Here is a 15,218-nt window from a genome sequence, read left to right as displayed (position 1 = left end):
ATTAAACCTATAATTTTACATTTCACATTGTTTAGCAAAATGAAATTAAAATACACTGATTCAAATTACAGATGCAGATGAATTTTTCTCTATCTGATCTAAAACATACACAACAGATTCAGCATTGCCACTGCATTAGTACTCCAGTCCAGTGCAATCTGTATTCCTCTCACTGGATGTTTCTACACATATTACCTTTGACGTTCATGTACATATGCAAAATTCAATCAATTCTAAGTAACAAGGAGGGAAACAATTCAAGGATTGTGTTAGATTTCTTTTCTGGCTGAACCTAACACCTGTCAGAGCTCATTATAAAATGAAATGTAAGTGCAACCAGACCATATAAGTAAGTATTCTCCTTTTGTTCGTTTTGTTATTTCGTTATTGGCTTCTAATTGGCTCTGTTTGTGGTCATTTCTCTTCCACACTTCCCGTTCTCCATCAACTCAAGTCCACATAAGTAATGTGGAAGAGAGAATGAATGAATCACACAACGATTGCTCACAATTTGAATATATTAAGAAGACACTTTCCTTCCACTGAAAAATGTATAGCCTCTGGGTGGTATGAGGCATGAATATAGAAGTAATCTTGCTTCTTTTTGTATAAGACCTGGGAAAACACCCTTATTATTTTTTTAAAGAAAAAAGCATTACAAACCTTTTAAAGAAAATCACACTGAGCAGTATTAAATGTCTTCTCCACAGGGGCTGAATGCTATCAAAAAGACTGGGATATGGTTTAAGAATGCAGAAACTTTGGAAATTCCACATCTTTAGAAAAATGCATTTCTCAATGGAAAGTCATACTCAAAGCCCCACAAATCAGGGTAGATTGGAAGGCTTTACTTTGTGAATCTCTTTTAATTTAGATGAGTAGTATGTGACTCTTTAAGACAGCTATGTTTTGATATAAAGGAATCCTGTAGATTCTTTAAGACTAACCAAGGAATAGAAGACAAGAGATTTATGAGAATCTATAGAAATACTGAGAAACAGAACATACTAGAAATTCTTTTTTTCCTTAGATTAGAGGTGTCACAGGATTCCTTTATTTAACTAAATAAGGTAAAGGTAAAGGTTTTCCCCTGACATTAAGTCTAGTCGTGTGGTGCTCATCTCAGTTTCTAAGCCGAAGAGCCAGTGTTGTCCGTAGACACCTCCAAGGTCATATGGCCGGCATGGCTGCATGGAGCTCCATTACCTTCCTGCCGGAGCGGTACCTATTGATCTACTCACATTTGCATGTTTTCGAACTGCTAGGTTGGCAGAAACTGGGGCTGACAGAGGAAGCTCACCCACTCCCTGGATTCAAACCTCTGACCTTGTGGTCAGCAAGTTCAGCAGCTCAGCAGTTTAACCCGCTGTGCCACCGGGGCTCCATCTATTTATGAGGAAGCTTTTTATTTATTTATTTAATAAAACTTTAATAAAACTATAGGAATTATTGTGAAAACATGCAATACCCTAGTTACATACAGATTAGATTACTATCATGTGTCCTTGAAAAGCATTTGGAAACTGCTGTTGCTGCAGAATGCTTCTGCCAGGATGTTAACTGGAGCTAGGCGTTCAGAACGTATCACAACTATTTTGTTTGATCAGCACTGGATGCTGCTATCTCAACGCTGAAAGCAAAGTGCTAGCTTTACCCAAATTCTTCACCATTGTTTTTGCTAGGGAGGGCTAGTGGAATTTGCAGCCCAAAAATCTGGAGCAATACATATTTCCCACCAAGTTTTGGTACCCAAATACTAGAGAACACACTTTTTAATGCGTACTCAGGTCACCATCTAAGGAAGGATTAGGCAATACACGACACAACATATGACCTAATACATTGCCCTTCCAAGGTCAATGTTGTAGTCCGCAGTGAGCCACAAAAATTCCATAGCAAACCAGAGAAAAAATTCTTGACCACAGACATCTATGGGCTTCAGTATTGTTGCATGAGAAAACCAGCCCTGGGTCCTTGGGATGTCTAGTTTGCCTGGGCCAGTGAAGTCTCCTTTTTTCTCTCTTTTTTATTCCTCCTTCCCCCTCCTTTTCTTCCTTTCTTCCTCCTTCCCTTCCTTTCTTTCTCCTTTCCTCCCTCTTTTCCTTCCTTTCCCTTTTCTTCCTTCCTCACTTTTTCCCCTTTCCTCCTTTTCTTCCACTCTGCCAGCCTTCCTTTCCCTTTTTCCTCTGGGAAGCCTGGCTTGTTAAAGGCACTTTGGAAAACAATGTCTCTCATGTATATAATTTGCCCCAAACGCTCCATGTTTTTTCCTATGTGTTCTTATTTTGCCTATATGTTGTGTTAACCTAATGTTTTATGCTCCTGAGATCCCCATTCCTTCCCTTTGGGGGAAACCTTGTTCCTGAACCCAAAGATGTCTTGCATCCCACACAATTGCATAGCCTGGAGGAAAGAAACCAAGCTGGGAATTTCCTCATCTATTTCCAGCCTCATCCATCTCTTGGACTTTACCTGGACATTGCAACACAATAGCTTACTCGGGCAGGGCAATCACCTCTTCCTGCCCCCTTGAGGAAGAACCAATTTCACCAACTGTGCCTTTGATGAATGGGATCTCTCGCAACAGAAAGAATCTGCATGTCTACAGCCAAACCCATCCTCTTTCATTTTTGCATGATCGCATTAATATATGATGTTTTGTTTCTCTGGGGTCTGGAACCGCCAACCCAGCCCTATTAAGGGGCCATGCCATGTTTATCTCATAAGACAATAGCATTCCTGGGTAGGGCCAGAAAATGCCCTCAATCATTTTGTTATTTTTCCTGTTCAGTAAAAGGAACCCCATTCATCGACACTTAATTATCCCTTGTCCCAGCCCATGCTGGCATGTGAGCCAAGACCCTCTCTGCGATTGGTCAGAATTCGAGGCTTGGCTGCAACCTGCCAACTTGTGTATAAAAAGGGCTGTGAAACTGTGTTCTGGATGCTATCTACTTTGTGAATGTATCACTAGCTAGCATCTTATCTGCAGATAATAAAATCTTCCTTGGCTGAAAATCACCCTCCTTGCTTGCTGGCTAATTTCAATTGGGCCTAATCTGAATGCTCGCCATAGCAGGAACTCACAAAAATGGGCAGCTCAGGTGAATCACTTGCCTGGATTTCTGCCAACAGGCCTCACTGCCAGGGGTTGCCTCCTAAAATGGGGCCAACAGTATGTCCATGAAACAGGCATTTTATTTCCTTCATGTCACTTTGAAAATCTGTGTTTAAGGGGTTTTTTTCCAGTTAATGCACCCCTGACAGATAGCCATCCAGCCTTTGCTTAAAACCTACAGGGAAGGAGACTCCACTTCACTCCAAGGCTGTGAGTTCCAGTATTGTACAGCTCTTACATTAGGATGTTATTCCTAATGTTTACTTGGAATATTTTCCTTTGCAACTTGAAGCAACTGCTCCATGTCCTAGTCTCCTGACCAACAGAAAACAAGCTTGCTCCCTCCTCCTTTCAAATATTTAAACATAGCTATCATGTCTCCTTTCAGCCTTCTTTTCTTCAAGCTAAACATACCCAGCTCCTCAGCTGTTCCTCATAGGACTTGGTTTCCAAAGAAGATAAGCTACTTTCATAAAAACATTATGGGGATCCACATATGACAAGTTTAAACTAAAGAACAAACACTTGCTTCAATGGAGGAGCTCCCAGTGGCGCAGTGGGTTAAACCCTTGTGCCGGCAGGACTGATGACTTGAAAGCTGGGTTGCTGACCTGAAGGTTGCCAGTTCGAATACAACCCGAGGAGAGCACGGATGAGCTCCCTTTGTCAGCTCCAGCTCCATTTTATTTATTTCGTGTCAAAAGCATTGTACATTTCAAATAATGGAAATAAAAAGAAAATTAAAGAAAGAAAAAAAAAGAAATCACAAGCAACTAAATAGTTTTGGACCAAAAGCGGGCGACAGCAACCGCATTGTCTGTAGCTTTAAACAACTCCTCCTCCGTGCATGAGGCAGGGCATTGTGGGCAAGCATACATATGCTGAGTTGTTTGTTCAGCTCCACAGTCACACAGGGTGGAGGATTCCTCCAGGTAGTGCCACCTTGCCAAGTTGTCTTTTGATCTGCCCACTCCACTTCTGAGTCTGTTCAGGGACTTCCAAGTTGTCCATTCTTGGTTTGCCCCTGGAGGAAGACCCTCTTGGGGGGCCATCCAGTTAGAATTGCCAGGTTTAGCTGCCCAGAGGGACACCCTTGCTGTTGCTGGATGAACCTCAAGAGGAGTGGTGGTTCTCATGAAGCCCTTCCTTGATTTGAGTCTGGTGGGAGGAGGGTGATAGCCATGCAGTGGGTGGTTTTCACAATGTTCGACCTTTTCTCTCTCACCGTTAGCAGCAACTTCCCGTCGCACGTCAGGAGGGGCAATGCCAGCTAACTTGTAGAGTTTATCAACAGGTGTAGGTTTAAGGCATCCCGTGATGATTCTGCATGTTTCATTCAGTGCTATGTCCACCTGCTTTGCATGGGCAGACTTGTGCCAAACAGGACAGGCATACTCTGCAGTTGAGAAAGACAAGGCCAGGGCTGAGGTTCTTACTACTTGTGGGTCTGCACCCCATGCGCTGCCAGTCAGTTTCTGCAGGATGTTATTGCGTGCAGCTACTTTGAGCTTGGTGTTCATCCAGTGTTTCGTATATGTTAGTGTTCAATCTAAGGTGACACCAAGGTATTTAGGATGGAAACAGTGTTCGAGCTCTTGGCCTTCCCAAGTAACTTTCAGTTTCCTGTTGGCTTCACGGTTACGTAGGTGGAAAGCACACACTTGTGTCTTGGAAGGGTTGGGCTTCAGGTGGTTCTCTTTGTAGTAGCTGGAGAGGTCTTTCAAGGCAGTGGTGAGTTGCTTTTCAACTGTTTCAAAATCTTTTGCTCGTGTTGTAAGGCCAAGGTCATCAGCATATATGAAGCTCTTTGTGAGTGGTGGTTGTGGCTGGTCGTTCGTGAAGATGTTAAATAAGGTTGGTGCAAGAACGCTGCCTTGGGGTAAACCATTCTTTTGCCTCCTCCATCTGCTTTTCTGGCCCTGAAACTCCACATAGAAGCTGCGGTTTTCTAAGAGGGTCTGGACAGTTTTTGTAAAGTCAAAGTCCCGGGTGATATGGTAGACTTTATGCAGCATTTTTCTATGTTGCACCGTGTCATAGGCTGCCGTAAGGTCCACAAAGACTGTTCCCGTAATGCAGCCTTTCTCATAGCCTTCCTCGATATGTTCAGTCAGATGAAGAATTTGACCTGTACAGTTTTTCCCTGGTCTGAAACCTGCTTGTTGTGCAATAAGCTTGGGTTCGATAACAGGTCCTAGTCGATTTAATAGCATCCTCTCATAGACTTTATATAGATGACATAAGAGGGAGATTGGTCGATAGTTCCTGGCATTGGAGGCATCTTTACCAGGTTTTAAGATGGCAATTATCTTAGTTTTCCTCCATGCTCTGGGAATCTGTTTGTGTGCCCGGCATTGATTGTAGAATTTCAAAAGCCAGTTTTCAGCTTTGGGGCCCAAGTGTTTGATTTGCTCCATCATCAGGTCATCTAGGCCAGGTGCTTTACCAGTCTTACATCGCTTGATGGCTTCTCTGAGTTCTTTCAGGTTTAGAGGAGAAGACAACTGGTGGGTTTCAAGTTCTGGCACCCTGTTGATTTTCATCTTTATTCTGCTGCGGTTGGTTTTCCCATTCTGAATTAGCTGGTGAGCTATCTGATCTGGTGTCACGTTCGCGTGTCCAGGGTTGACCAGAGGGTCACTATCCAGGCGTCTCAGCAGTTGCCAGGCTTTTCGGCTACTCTTGGACATGTCCAGGTTCTCAAGCAGCTCTATCCAACGGTCTTTCTTAGCATTAGCTAAGGCTGTAGATAGTTTTTGGCCTGCTGCTATAGTCTCATCACTGTATGGGTTCTCTTGAAATAATCTGAGATATTCTTGTAGCTGATTTAGTGATTCTTCGTTTAGGCCTGGTAGGTAGCTTGTGCGACAGCCTCTAGGGATTGAGAGCCTCGAGGATCTTTTCACAGCTTCTACAAACAGGTCATAGTTTTCTATAGAAGGTTCTATATCAGAAATAGCAGCTTCCAAGGTCTCTGTAAACTTTGTCCAGTTAGCTTTATTGAAGTTATATCTTCTGCGGAATGGGACACTTTTCGGTCTTACAGCTGCATATGCTACGCAGCATATTGGTCTGTGTTGTGTGTTAGGTATTGGGTTTAATAATAATAATAATAATAATAATAATAATAAAACTTTATTTATACCCCGCCACCATCTCCCCAATGGGGACTCGGGGCGGCTTACATGGGGCCACGCCCAGACACCATACAATATAACAAAATAAAACAGCAAATCATAACACAATATAACAGTGCAAAATCATCATATATATTACAACACAAATCAGAGAAAACAATGAAAAACCAGGGCAGGCCACATGAACATTTAATTAAAAACTCGGGAGAGAGAGACATAGGAATAAGGGAACAGGGATATAAAATGGTGAAGCAGTCTAAAGGATAAAATCCAAGGGGAATAACCAGAGTGATATATTACATTTACTCCCCAAAGGCACATTGGAAAAGCCATGTTTTTAGATCTTTCTTAAAGGCTAACAAGGTGGGGGCTTGCCTGATCTCAGTGGGCAACGAATTCCACAGTCGGGGGGCCACAGCAGAAAAAGCCCTCTCCCTCGTTCCCACTAGACAGGCCTGGGACAAAGGCAGTGGCGAAAGGAAGGCCTCCCCGGATGAACGAAGGGAACGAGCAGGTTTATGGTAGGAGATACGGTCACTAAGGTAGGTGGGTCCCAAACCGTTTAGGGCTTTATAGATGATGGTCTGTACCTTGAATTGGGACCGGAAAGTGAACGGCAGCCAGTGGAGCTCTTTAAACAGGGGAGTAGATCGTTCCCTGTAGCTCGCCCGTTATTAATCTGGCCGCCGAACGCTGAACTAATTGTAGTTTCCGGGCCGTCTTCAAGGGAAGCCCCACGTAGAGCGCATTACAGTAGTCCAGTCTAGAGGTAACTAAGGCATGCACCACCGTGGTCAAGTCAGACTTCACGAGGTATGGTCGCAGTTGGCGCACAAGTTTGAGTTGTGCGAAAGCCCTCCCGGCCACCGCCGACACCTGAGCCTCAAGCGTCAACGCTGAATCCAGGAGGACCCCCAAACTGCGGACCTGTGATTTCAGGGGGAGTGCAACCCCGTCCAGCACAGGTTGCCACCCAATACCCCGATCAGACGGGCGACTGACCAGGAGGGCCTCTGTCTTGTCAGGATTGATCCTCAGCTTGTTCCTCCTCATCCAGTCCGCCACAGCGGCCAGGCACTGGTTCAGAATCCGAGGGGCTTCCTTGGAGTTAGATGGAAATGAGTAGTGGATTTGCGTGTCATCTGCGTAGAGATGGTACCCTTTTGGTGCATTGGTGGCTTATGCTTTCCTTTACAAAAATCAGATCAGGGTTATAACCACGCTTCCATCGGCCGCTATTAAATGATGGTGGTAATTTACTGTCATGAAGGAGGCTCATTCTACTATTGTCGGCCCACGTTAGAACTGCTTCGCCATTTCTATCATCTTCGTCATAGCCCCAGACACAGCTGTGGCTATTGAAATCTCCCACAACAAAATGGGCTTCATGATTGTGGCAACTGGTTGGGGGTGTAAAATAGAAATCAGCCCCAGGTGGTTTATAGAGTGATGATACGGTGCAACTATCAAGTTCTACAGATAAGATTTCAATGTTGTTCACTTCTGTGAGGGAAGTTGCAGAGATTGCTACACCAGATCGTACAAAAATGGCACTGCCATATTGTCTGTGAGGTCGTTCCACTGCCAGTTGCATTCCAAGAATTTTTGGTCTTCTCATTGTGATGTCTCTGTGTGTTTCCTGTATACATAGGATGTCACACGAGATGTCCTCAGACATTTTGGCTAATAGTTCTTCCTTAGCAAGTGATAAACCTTCTATATTAATAGACATAATCGTTAGCAATGGTCTTGATAAAGACCTTTGGTATTTATCCATTCATCCAATGCTTTTGGGTTTGGAAAGATCGGCAGCTTACAAGAAACGTTGCCCAGGGGATGCCCGACTGAATTCACTCAATCTTCGGGGAGGCTCTTTCCGTGTCCCCCCAGCTCCATGTAGGGACATGAGAGAAGCCTCCCACAAAGATGGTAAAAATATGAAAATATCCAAGCATCCCCTGGGCAACGTCCTTGCAGACTGCCAATACTCTCACACCAGAAGCGACTTGCAGTTTCTCAAGTCACTCCTAATCAAAGGTTTTGTTTGAAATCCCTTGACTGGTTAAGGTATGGCAGCCAGTTACAAGAAACAGGGCCTTCTCAATGGTGCCAATGATCCTGTAAAGCGTCCCTCTAGGTGAGGAATGCTTTTAGCTGTTTAGTTAAAAGAAGACCTTCAGCTATATTAGGAAATGAGCATATGTGCACACACATTTCATATTAATGCTATTCACTTCAAGCTGCTTTTTAAATTTTCTGTTTTTAGATATTTGAGTTTTGAACTTCTTGCTTTTCTCCCATTTCATAAGGTAGGTCATGCTTTCATATCTTGTGCAATCTTTTATTATTGTGAATTACATTAATTTTCTTTTTAAAGTTATTATGATCATTATGTTTATTTATATCCTGCTTTATCTCTCCCGAAGGAGACTCAAAGTGGCTTACAATTAAAAGTATGACCACATAATGTAAACTATACAAATATGCAAACATTAAAACATAATTAAAGTTCATTGTTAAAATCTATTAAAACATATTCAAATCTAAAAATCATAGCACTCCCTGACTTGCTCTTAAAAACCTTCTTCTGTGAGTCTCTGAAATAAGTAAGTCTCTTAAATAAAAGAAAACTCAAATATTTGCTGAGAAAACTCAAATATTGACAAGAGAGAAATTATCCCTGCTGAGCCTTGATATGCTTTTTGGTATTTCCAGAAAATGTCCTTCCATCAGTGCCAGAGAGTATTTTCCTGCTGAAGTCTTATTGATCTTGCTAAATACAGAAATGGCTGGTCTGTTGGTCTCTCCTGCCTTTCCTTTTCTTCTTTCAGAAGCCATGAATTGTACTTGGTGGTTGATTGATATTATTACGACTGTATTAACTCCTGTTTTATTGTCTTACTGTATTTTATTTTTTGTATATTGTGCAATATATTTATGCTGTTGTTTTTGTAAATTATGCTGGTCGGGCCTTGCCCCATGTGAGCCGCCCGGAGTCCCCGTGAGGAGATGGTGGCGGAGTATAAATAAAGTTTTATTTATTATTATTATTATTATTATTATTATTATTATTATTATTATTATTATTATTATTATTATTATCTTCTCCTATATCACCAAAACCTCTGCAAAAAATCTTCCTTGTGACAATGCATCTATGTTCCACTACTGGAAGGGGGTAAATCCTATTAAAAAGTGATGCATTTTTGCAGTTTAGTGTTCTCCAAAAGTAGAAGACACTTACCTCTCATAGATTTCTGACCCTTCCTCTAGTCCAGGCAGAAGCCCTATTAAGAAGGCTTGGAGACTTGGCAGCAGGGACTTCTGAAGTGGGATAAAATACTTTTCATATAGACCAAGAAGAACAGGCCTTACTGACATTGCTGCATTTGCCAGCAAGGGAAACAGGCCTGAGCTGTAGGGAGACAAAGAAAAAGATTGGTCGGTTTGAAGGGGGAAAAAGTTAACCACTGGCTCAGCTACAGTTAGATTTGGGCTCATCTTTTCCCATAGCACAACAATTAGGAGTTTGAAAACTTTATCTCCATTTTAAGATCACTCCAGCCTTCTATCTTCTTTAAACTCAAGCAAGCTAGGGTTAGTCTTAGCCATCATTTGCTGGAGGAAATGAATTTCAAAGATGCCTTCCTTCATCAAACTGCTACAGTGCAGTATTGTATCATAACTATGGTTAATCTAAAACAGAACCTTCCAACTTCCTTATTTCAGCTGCAGCTGGAGGAGCAGAAGGCAGGTATGCAAGTCCCTGGTACACTGTAGTTCTCATCTTCATATTGCTGAAATGTGGTGTAATTGCCACATGCATACACAAAACTAGATGATTAAAACAGAACCTACTTTTCCATCCTACATTAGTCTTCTTGCAGCTAACCTGGCAATTCAAGGCAGATAAGATCTGCAGTATAAATGGTGATCCTTAAAGAAAAACAAGAAAATTACCTGTATAAAAACAAGTCCTTTGCAAGCCATTTGGTTCCAATGATTTTAAATATTATTTCATAAGTTTCTAGCGCTTTTAGATGCACTCCACTAGGTAAAGCTGGATGTAAACACTGAGACAATCTTTTGCTGATTATCAGGCGTCTTGGTAAAAGGGAATATTTCAAATTACTTTGAAGAGCCTGTAAAACAAAGGTGGAAATTGTATCACAACTTACATGTACACTAGCCAGCAAATAGTAGAAAAGTTTACCAGGTTAGCCCCTTCTTTTCAAGCTTTACGGACACAACTGAAAACATGGTTTTTTGAACAAGCCTTTGGACCATAATTAGCACCTTTCTCACTAAACCTGAGGCCTTAGTAATGGATTCTGAGTCCCCTATTGGGTGAGAAGGGTGGGGTATAAATATTGTAATAAATAAATAAATTCTGTTAGCACTTTATGGACCAAGACAGTTCACAGCCTGTTATATGTCCAGCTTTACGGCATTGTTAGATTTTAACCAGTAGGGTTGTATGCTATTTTATGCAATTATTGTTTTGTGAATTTATTTTGTTATTGTTGTATTTGCTATGTATTTTATTGTATTTTGTGTGTTTGGCACTATTGTGTGCTTTTTGTGAGCTGCCCTGAGTCACTTTGGGGAGATGGTGGTAGGGTACAAATAAAAATTATTATTATTATTATTATTATTATTATTATTATTATTATTATTATTATTATTATGAAATACATTAATAGCAGTTTCCTAGATTGTCACTTTAGCAGCTTTGCTGTAAAACTGTACCAAGGAGTATCTTGACAGTGCCCCCAACTTCATATGCAAATTTAGCACAGAAATAAAATCTTGATCTAGAATTCAAAAAAAGACCACATTAAAAAATAACATACAGAATAAAAAATAATAATGTACAGGAGCAATAAAAGTACAGGAGCAATGAAAGTACAGGAGCAATAATAATAAATAAATAATAAATAAACTTTATTTTTATATCCCGCCCCATCTCCCCGAAGGGACTCGGGGCGGCTCACAACAGGGACAAGCCCAAAACAACAACACTACATATTTGACAAAAACTTAAAACAATAATGGTAACTACAGCTTATCAGTTACTTGTCTAGAAGGAGATGTTAATATAAAAAAATTGAATATACAACCCTTTAAAGTATGACCCCCAAACCAAGGCTATGCTGGTGGTCACTCTAATTATGTGTTTGTGTCTTACATGTGAGAAAACTCTCTAGAAGTGCTAACACATTTATATGTACGGGAGATTAAAAATCTGTACTGTTTTGAGCTTTGGCCAGTTTACATATGAAAATTAAACAGAGCAACTCACACACCCTTAACAAATATTTTATATGGCTGTCTGGACATTCCCCACACCCTTGGTAACAATGTTTTCCTTTTTATAACAAAAATTATGTTTACCAATATTAATCAAGTTAATATTAATGTAATTTCATCTTGGTGAGACCAACACTTACATTCATATATCTAGAAAGTTAAAGCAAAAAATTGCAATAAAACAAATAGATGTTATAAGCACAATAGTATATAACACAAGGGCCAAACACTTGCCATCTTGGTCTTCAGGGGCAAGGAGTCCCCAAAATTTGGAGCAGCTACTCAGTAGACATTTTTTCTTGTCATCAACAGTGTGCAGTCTCACTATACTTGGAGAAAAACCTTCTCCACCTGATTTTAGTGCACATGCAGACTTGTCTGTGAAGAGACAATCCTTAATATTCCCTGAAACTAAACTGTTCAGACATCATTACTTGCATGCTGTATTGTCCCTAGAATTAAATACCAGTAGTTGTCATGTCTACAATAGAGGATCCCGTTAGCATGGAAGATTTCCTGCTCCAAATATGAGGATTGTGATAAACGGTTACTTCTGAGGAGCAAAGACTCTCAAGCTCACAGAAGAATTCATTCTTGAATTGATGCAGTGTGTGATCCTGGATCCCTATTATCAAGTGGTTCTCAACCTGAGGTCTCCAGATGTTTTTGGCCTACAACTCCCAGAAGTCCCAGCCAATTTACCAGCTGTTAGGATTTGAAGGCCAAAAAAATCTGGGGACACCAGGTTGAGAACCACAGCTATAATCTGTAAGAGTAGCACTATATCAAGGTCAAGCCTCAATTTTAGTTTACTAGATAGAGTACCTAGCTACAGAGAGATCTCCTTGGGAGTAAGAGTCTTTTTAAGATCAAGAGGTTTCCTTAAGTTTAGGACTCTCTTCCTGGGAAATATAACGCAGGAATACATGCACTTGTTTTAGAGGTTTCATTCTAGCAACTCAGTCATAAAACACCAGATCTAGTTTAAAAAATTGCTAAGAACGAACATGCTATTACTTATCTTTGGATGGAATGAAGTGGCTCTCCAAATATTGCTGAATTGCAACTTCCAGCAGGCCCATCTAAAAAAACCAATGGTGAGGAACAGTGGATGCTGCCATTCATTCACATCTGAAGGGCTACATGATTTCCATCCTTGCTGTAAACAAGTCTTTCCGCTACATTCTAGACAAAATACAGTTTCTAAAGATTCAAAGGCAGTCTTATTTAGCTGCAGTAATCCTATCTAGATGAAGCATTGACAAGTCTTACCCCATTTGCAAAGGATACAGCTGACATGTCAGCCTAACATGAGCAAAAACACTCAGTCACAACATGAGCATTTAGCTTCAATCCAAAACTGTTAACCTATCTCTTAAAGGTGAGTATTACTCCATCTAGGATTAATTGAATTTCCATTCCTGAGTCGGTCTGCCTTGGACGAGAAACATCTCTGCCCAGCTTAATTTAACTTATTGGCCCATTACTACCACTGAAACACAAATAGCAGTGACTTCCACACATCGGATGAAGAGGAGAAATAGATTTCTGATTTATTATGTTTAGCACTTTGGTAATATAAACCCCTTCCCAGATGCTCTCTCATAGCAGTTTCATGCAGATGTGGGAGGTAAAATTAAATCTGGAAGCACATCTCACATTTGTGCCGAGGACTCCATTTAGAATCTCTTGAAACCAACATCTGCACTGAACCATTGAGGAAAGACTGGATTACTATAAAATGGTAATTCCCAAATTCATCCTTACAAGGCAATTGACAAGGATATCAACAGAACTCATAGGGATATGCTTCTCCAAGTTGGATTGTCTACTAGGGAAACCAAAGCTGCCTCAATTCCAAACTGAGGCCCAATTAGATTGACTTCATACTACCACATTCTCATGCATTTCAGGGTAAAAGTTATTACTGATTAAAACTATAAACAAAATTCAACATATAAAAATAATTAAAAAGCGAACAAGATATAACAAAGTATCAGCAGCAAATAAAAGAACCATGGTTGTTGCTGCACTTTGCATAAATTGTAGTTTCTCGGCTGTTTTTAAAGGCAATCCCAAATAAAACATGTTACAAACAATTGTGATTGGGTGCAAATAGGTCAGTATTATAAAGGCAGTCAGTTTTTCTCCAGACAAGGTTGCAGTTGATGGATAAACTGGTTGACAAACTCCAGACATTTTAGCCATTGCATCTCCACAGAAAGCTCCAAATCAAAGAGGTTTCCCAAGCTGCATTCTTAACTCACAATAGTCATTGTGTCTAGATTAAACTGCAATTTGTTTATCCTTATTTATTCACCTGTCCCAGTAACTGTCCAGTGAAAAATGTCCAGTCACTACTTTTTTGGCAGAATATTTGCACTCAGTACCAGTGATGAAAAGGTGCTACACTCCCTGAATCCGAGATTGAACTAAGTAACGCAAGGAACTCTACAAAGAAACTGGTCCACAACAACCTCAACAGAAGAGAGTTAATCTTTTTTTGAAGTTCATTAGGAACTTTCCCCCTTTATGCAATTTTAATCCTAAATCGAAAAACATATCCCACACTTAGAAATATTTAAAGGTAAGTGTTCATTTCAGCATAAAGATTTGAACTTCTTTGAATGTAACATTTACGGTAACCCATTGGTTCCATGTCCAATCAATCATTTAATCGCCAATGCTTATGTGATATTAAAATTTAGTTTAGTAAATATGAGTCCAAAAAACTCATGAAGTTAGACCATACTCCATTCATGGCAGAGATTGGCTACTGTGGCAGATAAGGAAAGACAATAAAATTAGAAACTCGCTTTTGGTTTTGAAAAGTACTGTTAAAGTATATATAAAGGTGCATGACATTTATAACAAAGATAAATTGTAGCACCTAAAGTCTCAGAGAACATCATTTATTCTTTAGTACTTGTAGAAAAAATGAGAGTTGGGAGAAATTAGCTCCTACAAAAACAGTCTTGTAGTTCTGTGGCCCCAGAAATACACTGGCCTACTTTTGATTTAGGGATTGGTAAACTGCAGTGCAAAGTTTTCTGGAAAACCCACCTACTCTTTCTGATGCTGTCTACAAACCCTGGTTCATGGTGGTACTAATATTGAAACAAAGACCTATAAACTTACATGTTTTTATTATCAGTGTTGATCAGCTTGTTCTATATTATATTGTATTTCAAACCAATAGTTTGTTTTACAATTGTACTGTATGGTCTTATGTTTTTTTTATTATTTCTTCCTTCCTCCTGTGTATTTATATACACATATATTATAGATGGTAAGTCTTTGGAAGAATCTGTTGCTGTTTATCTTTTACTTGTAAAGCAGCACATATATCGACTATGCTATAATCAATGATAACAATGAGGACAACTTAGGTATGAAAAGCAAAATGTGGATGGGGCATGTCATGGGAACGATCTGTACTAAATACATAATACCTATGTATAGGAAATACTTTCAGCAACAATTAAAGAAGGAAGACTTGAAGTGTATGTTCTTTGTTCTATGTCTGTAAAACAACAATGTTCTAGAAAAGGTACATACACTACCTGCCATCAGAACTTCCTCTTCAACATTCTCATTAGCTTGGCCAAGTTCTGTTATAAAGTCAAGGCTGTCAACTGTACAATGCTCTTTAT

At 40.2% G+C, this 15,218-nt stretch overlaps 1 protein-coding gene across 1 annotated transcript in view; it reads right to left on the bottom strand.

The window, feature by feature from the left end:
* The window catches only part of dop1b (DOP1 leucine zipper like protein B), an 88,901-nt gene that overhangs the window by 60,229 nt on the left and 13,454 nt on the right, over positions 1 to 15,218 (bottom strand). The window contains exons 3-4 of the mRNA XM_062975084.1: positions 10,216 to 10,397; positions 9,500 to 9,670 (exon numbers count right to left, since the gene is read on the bottom strand). Of these exons, the coding sequence (XP_062831154.1) occupies positions 9,500 to 9,670; positions 10,216 to 10,397 (353 nt within the window). The remainder of the gene's footprint in view (positions 1 to 9,499; positions 9,671 to 10,215; positions 10,398 to 15,218) is intronic.

The sequence above is a fragment of the Anolis carolinensis genome, chromosome 3 (genome assembly GCF_035594765.1).
Source record: "Anolis carolinensis isolate JA03-04 chromosome 3, rAnoCar3.1.pri, whole genome shotgun sequence".
Taxonomy (NCBI): Eukaryota; Metazoa; Chordata; class Lepidosauria; order Squamata; family Dactyloidae; genus Anolis; species Anolis carolinensis.
This window is presented reverse-complemented; position numbering and strand designations above follow the sequence as displayed.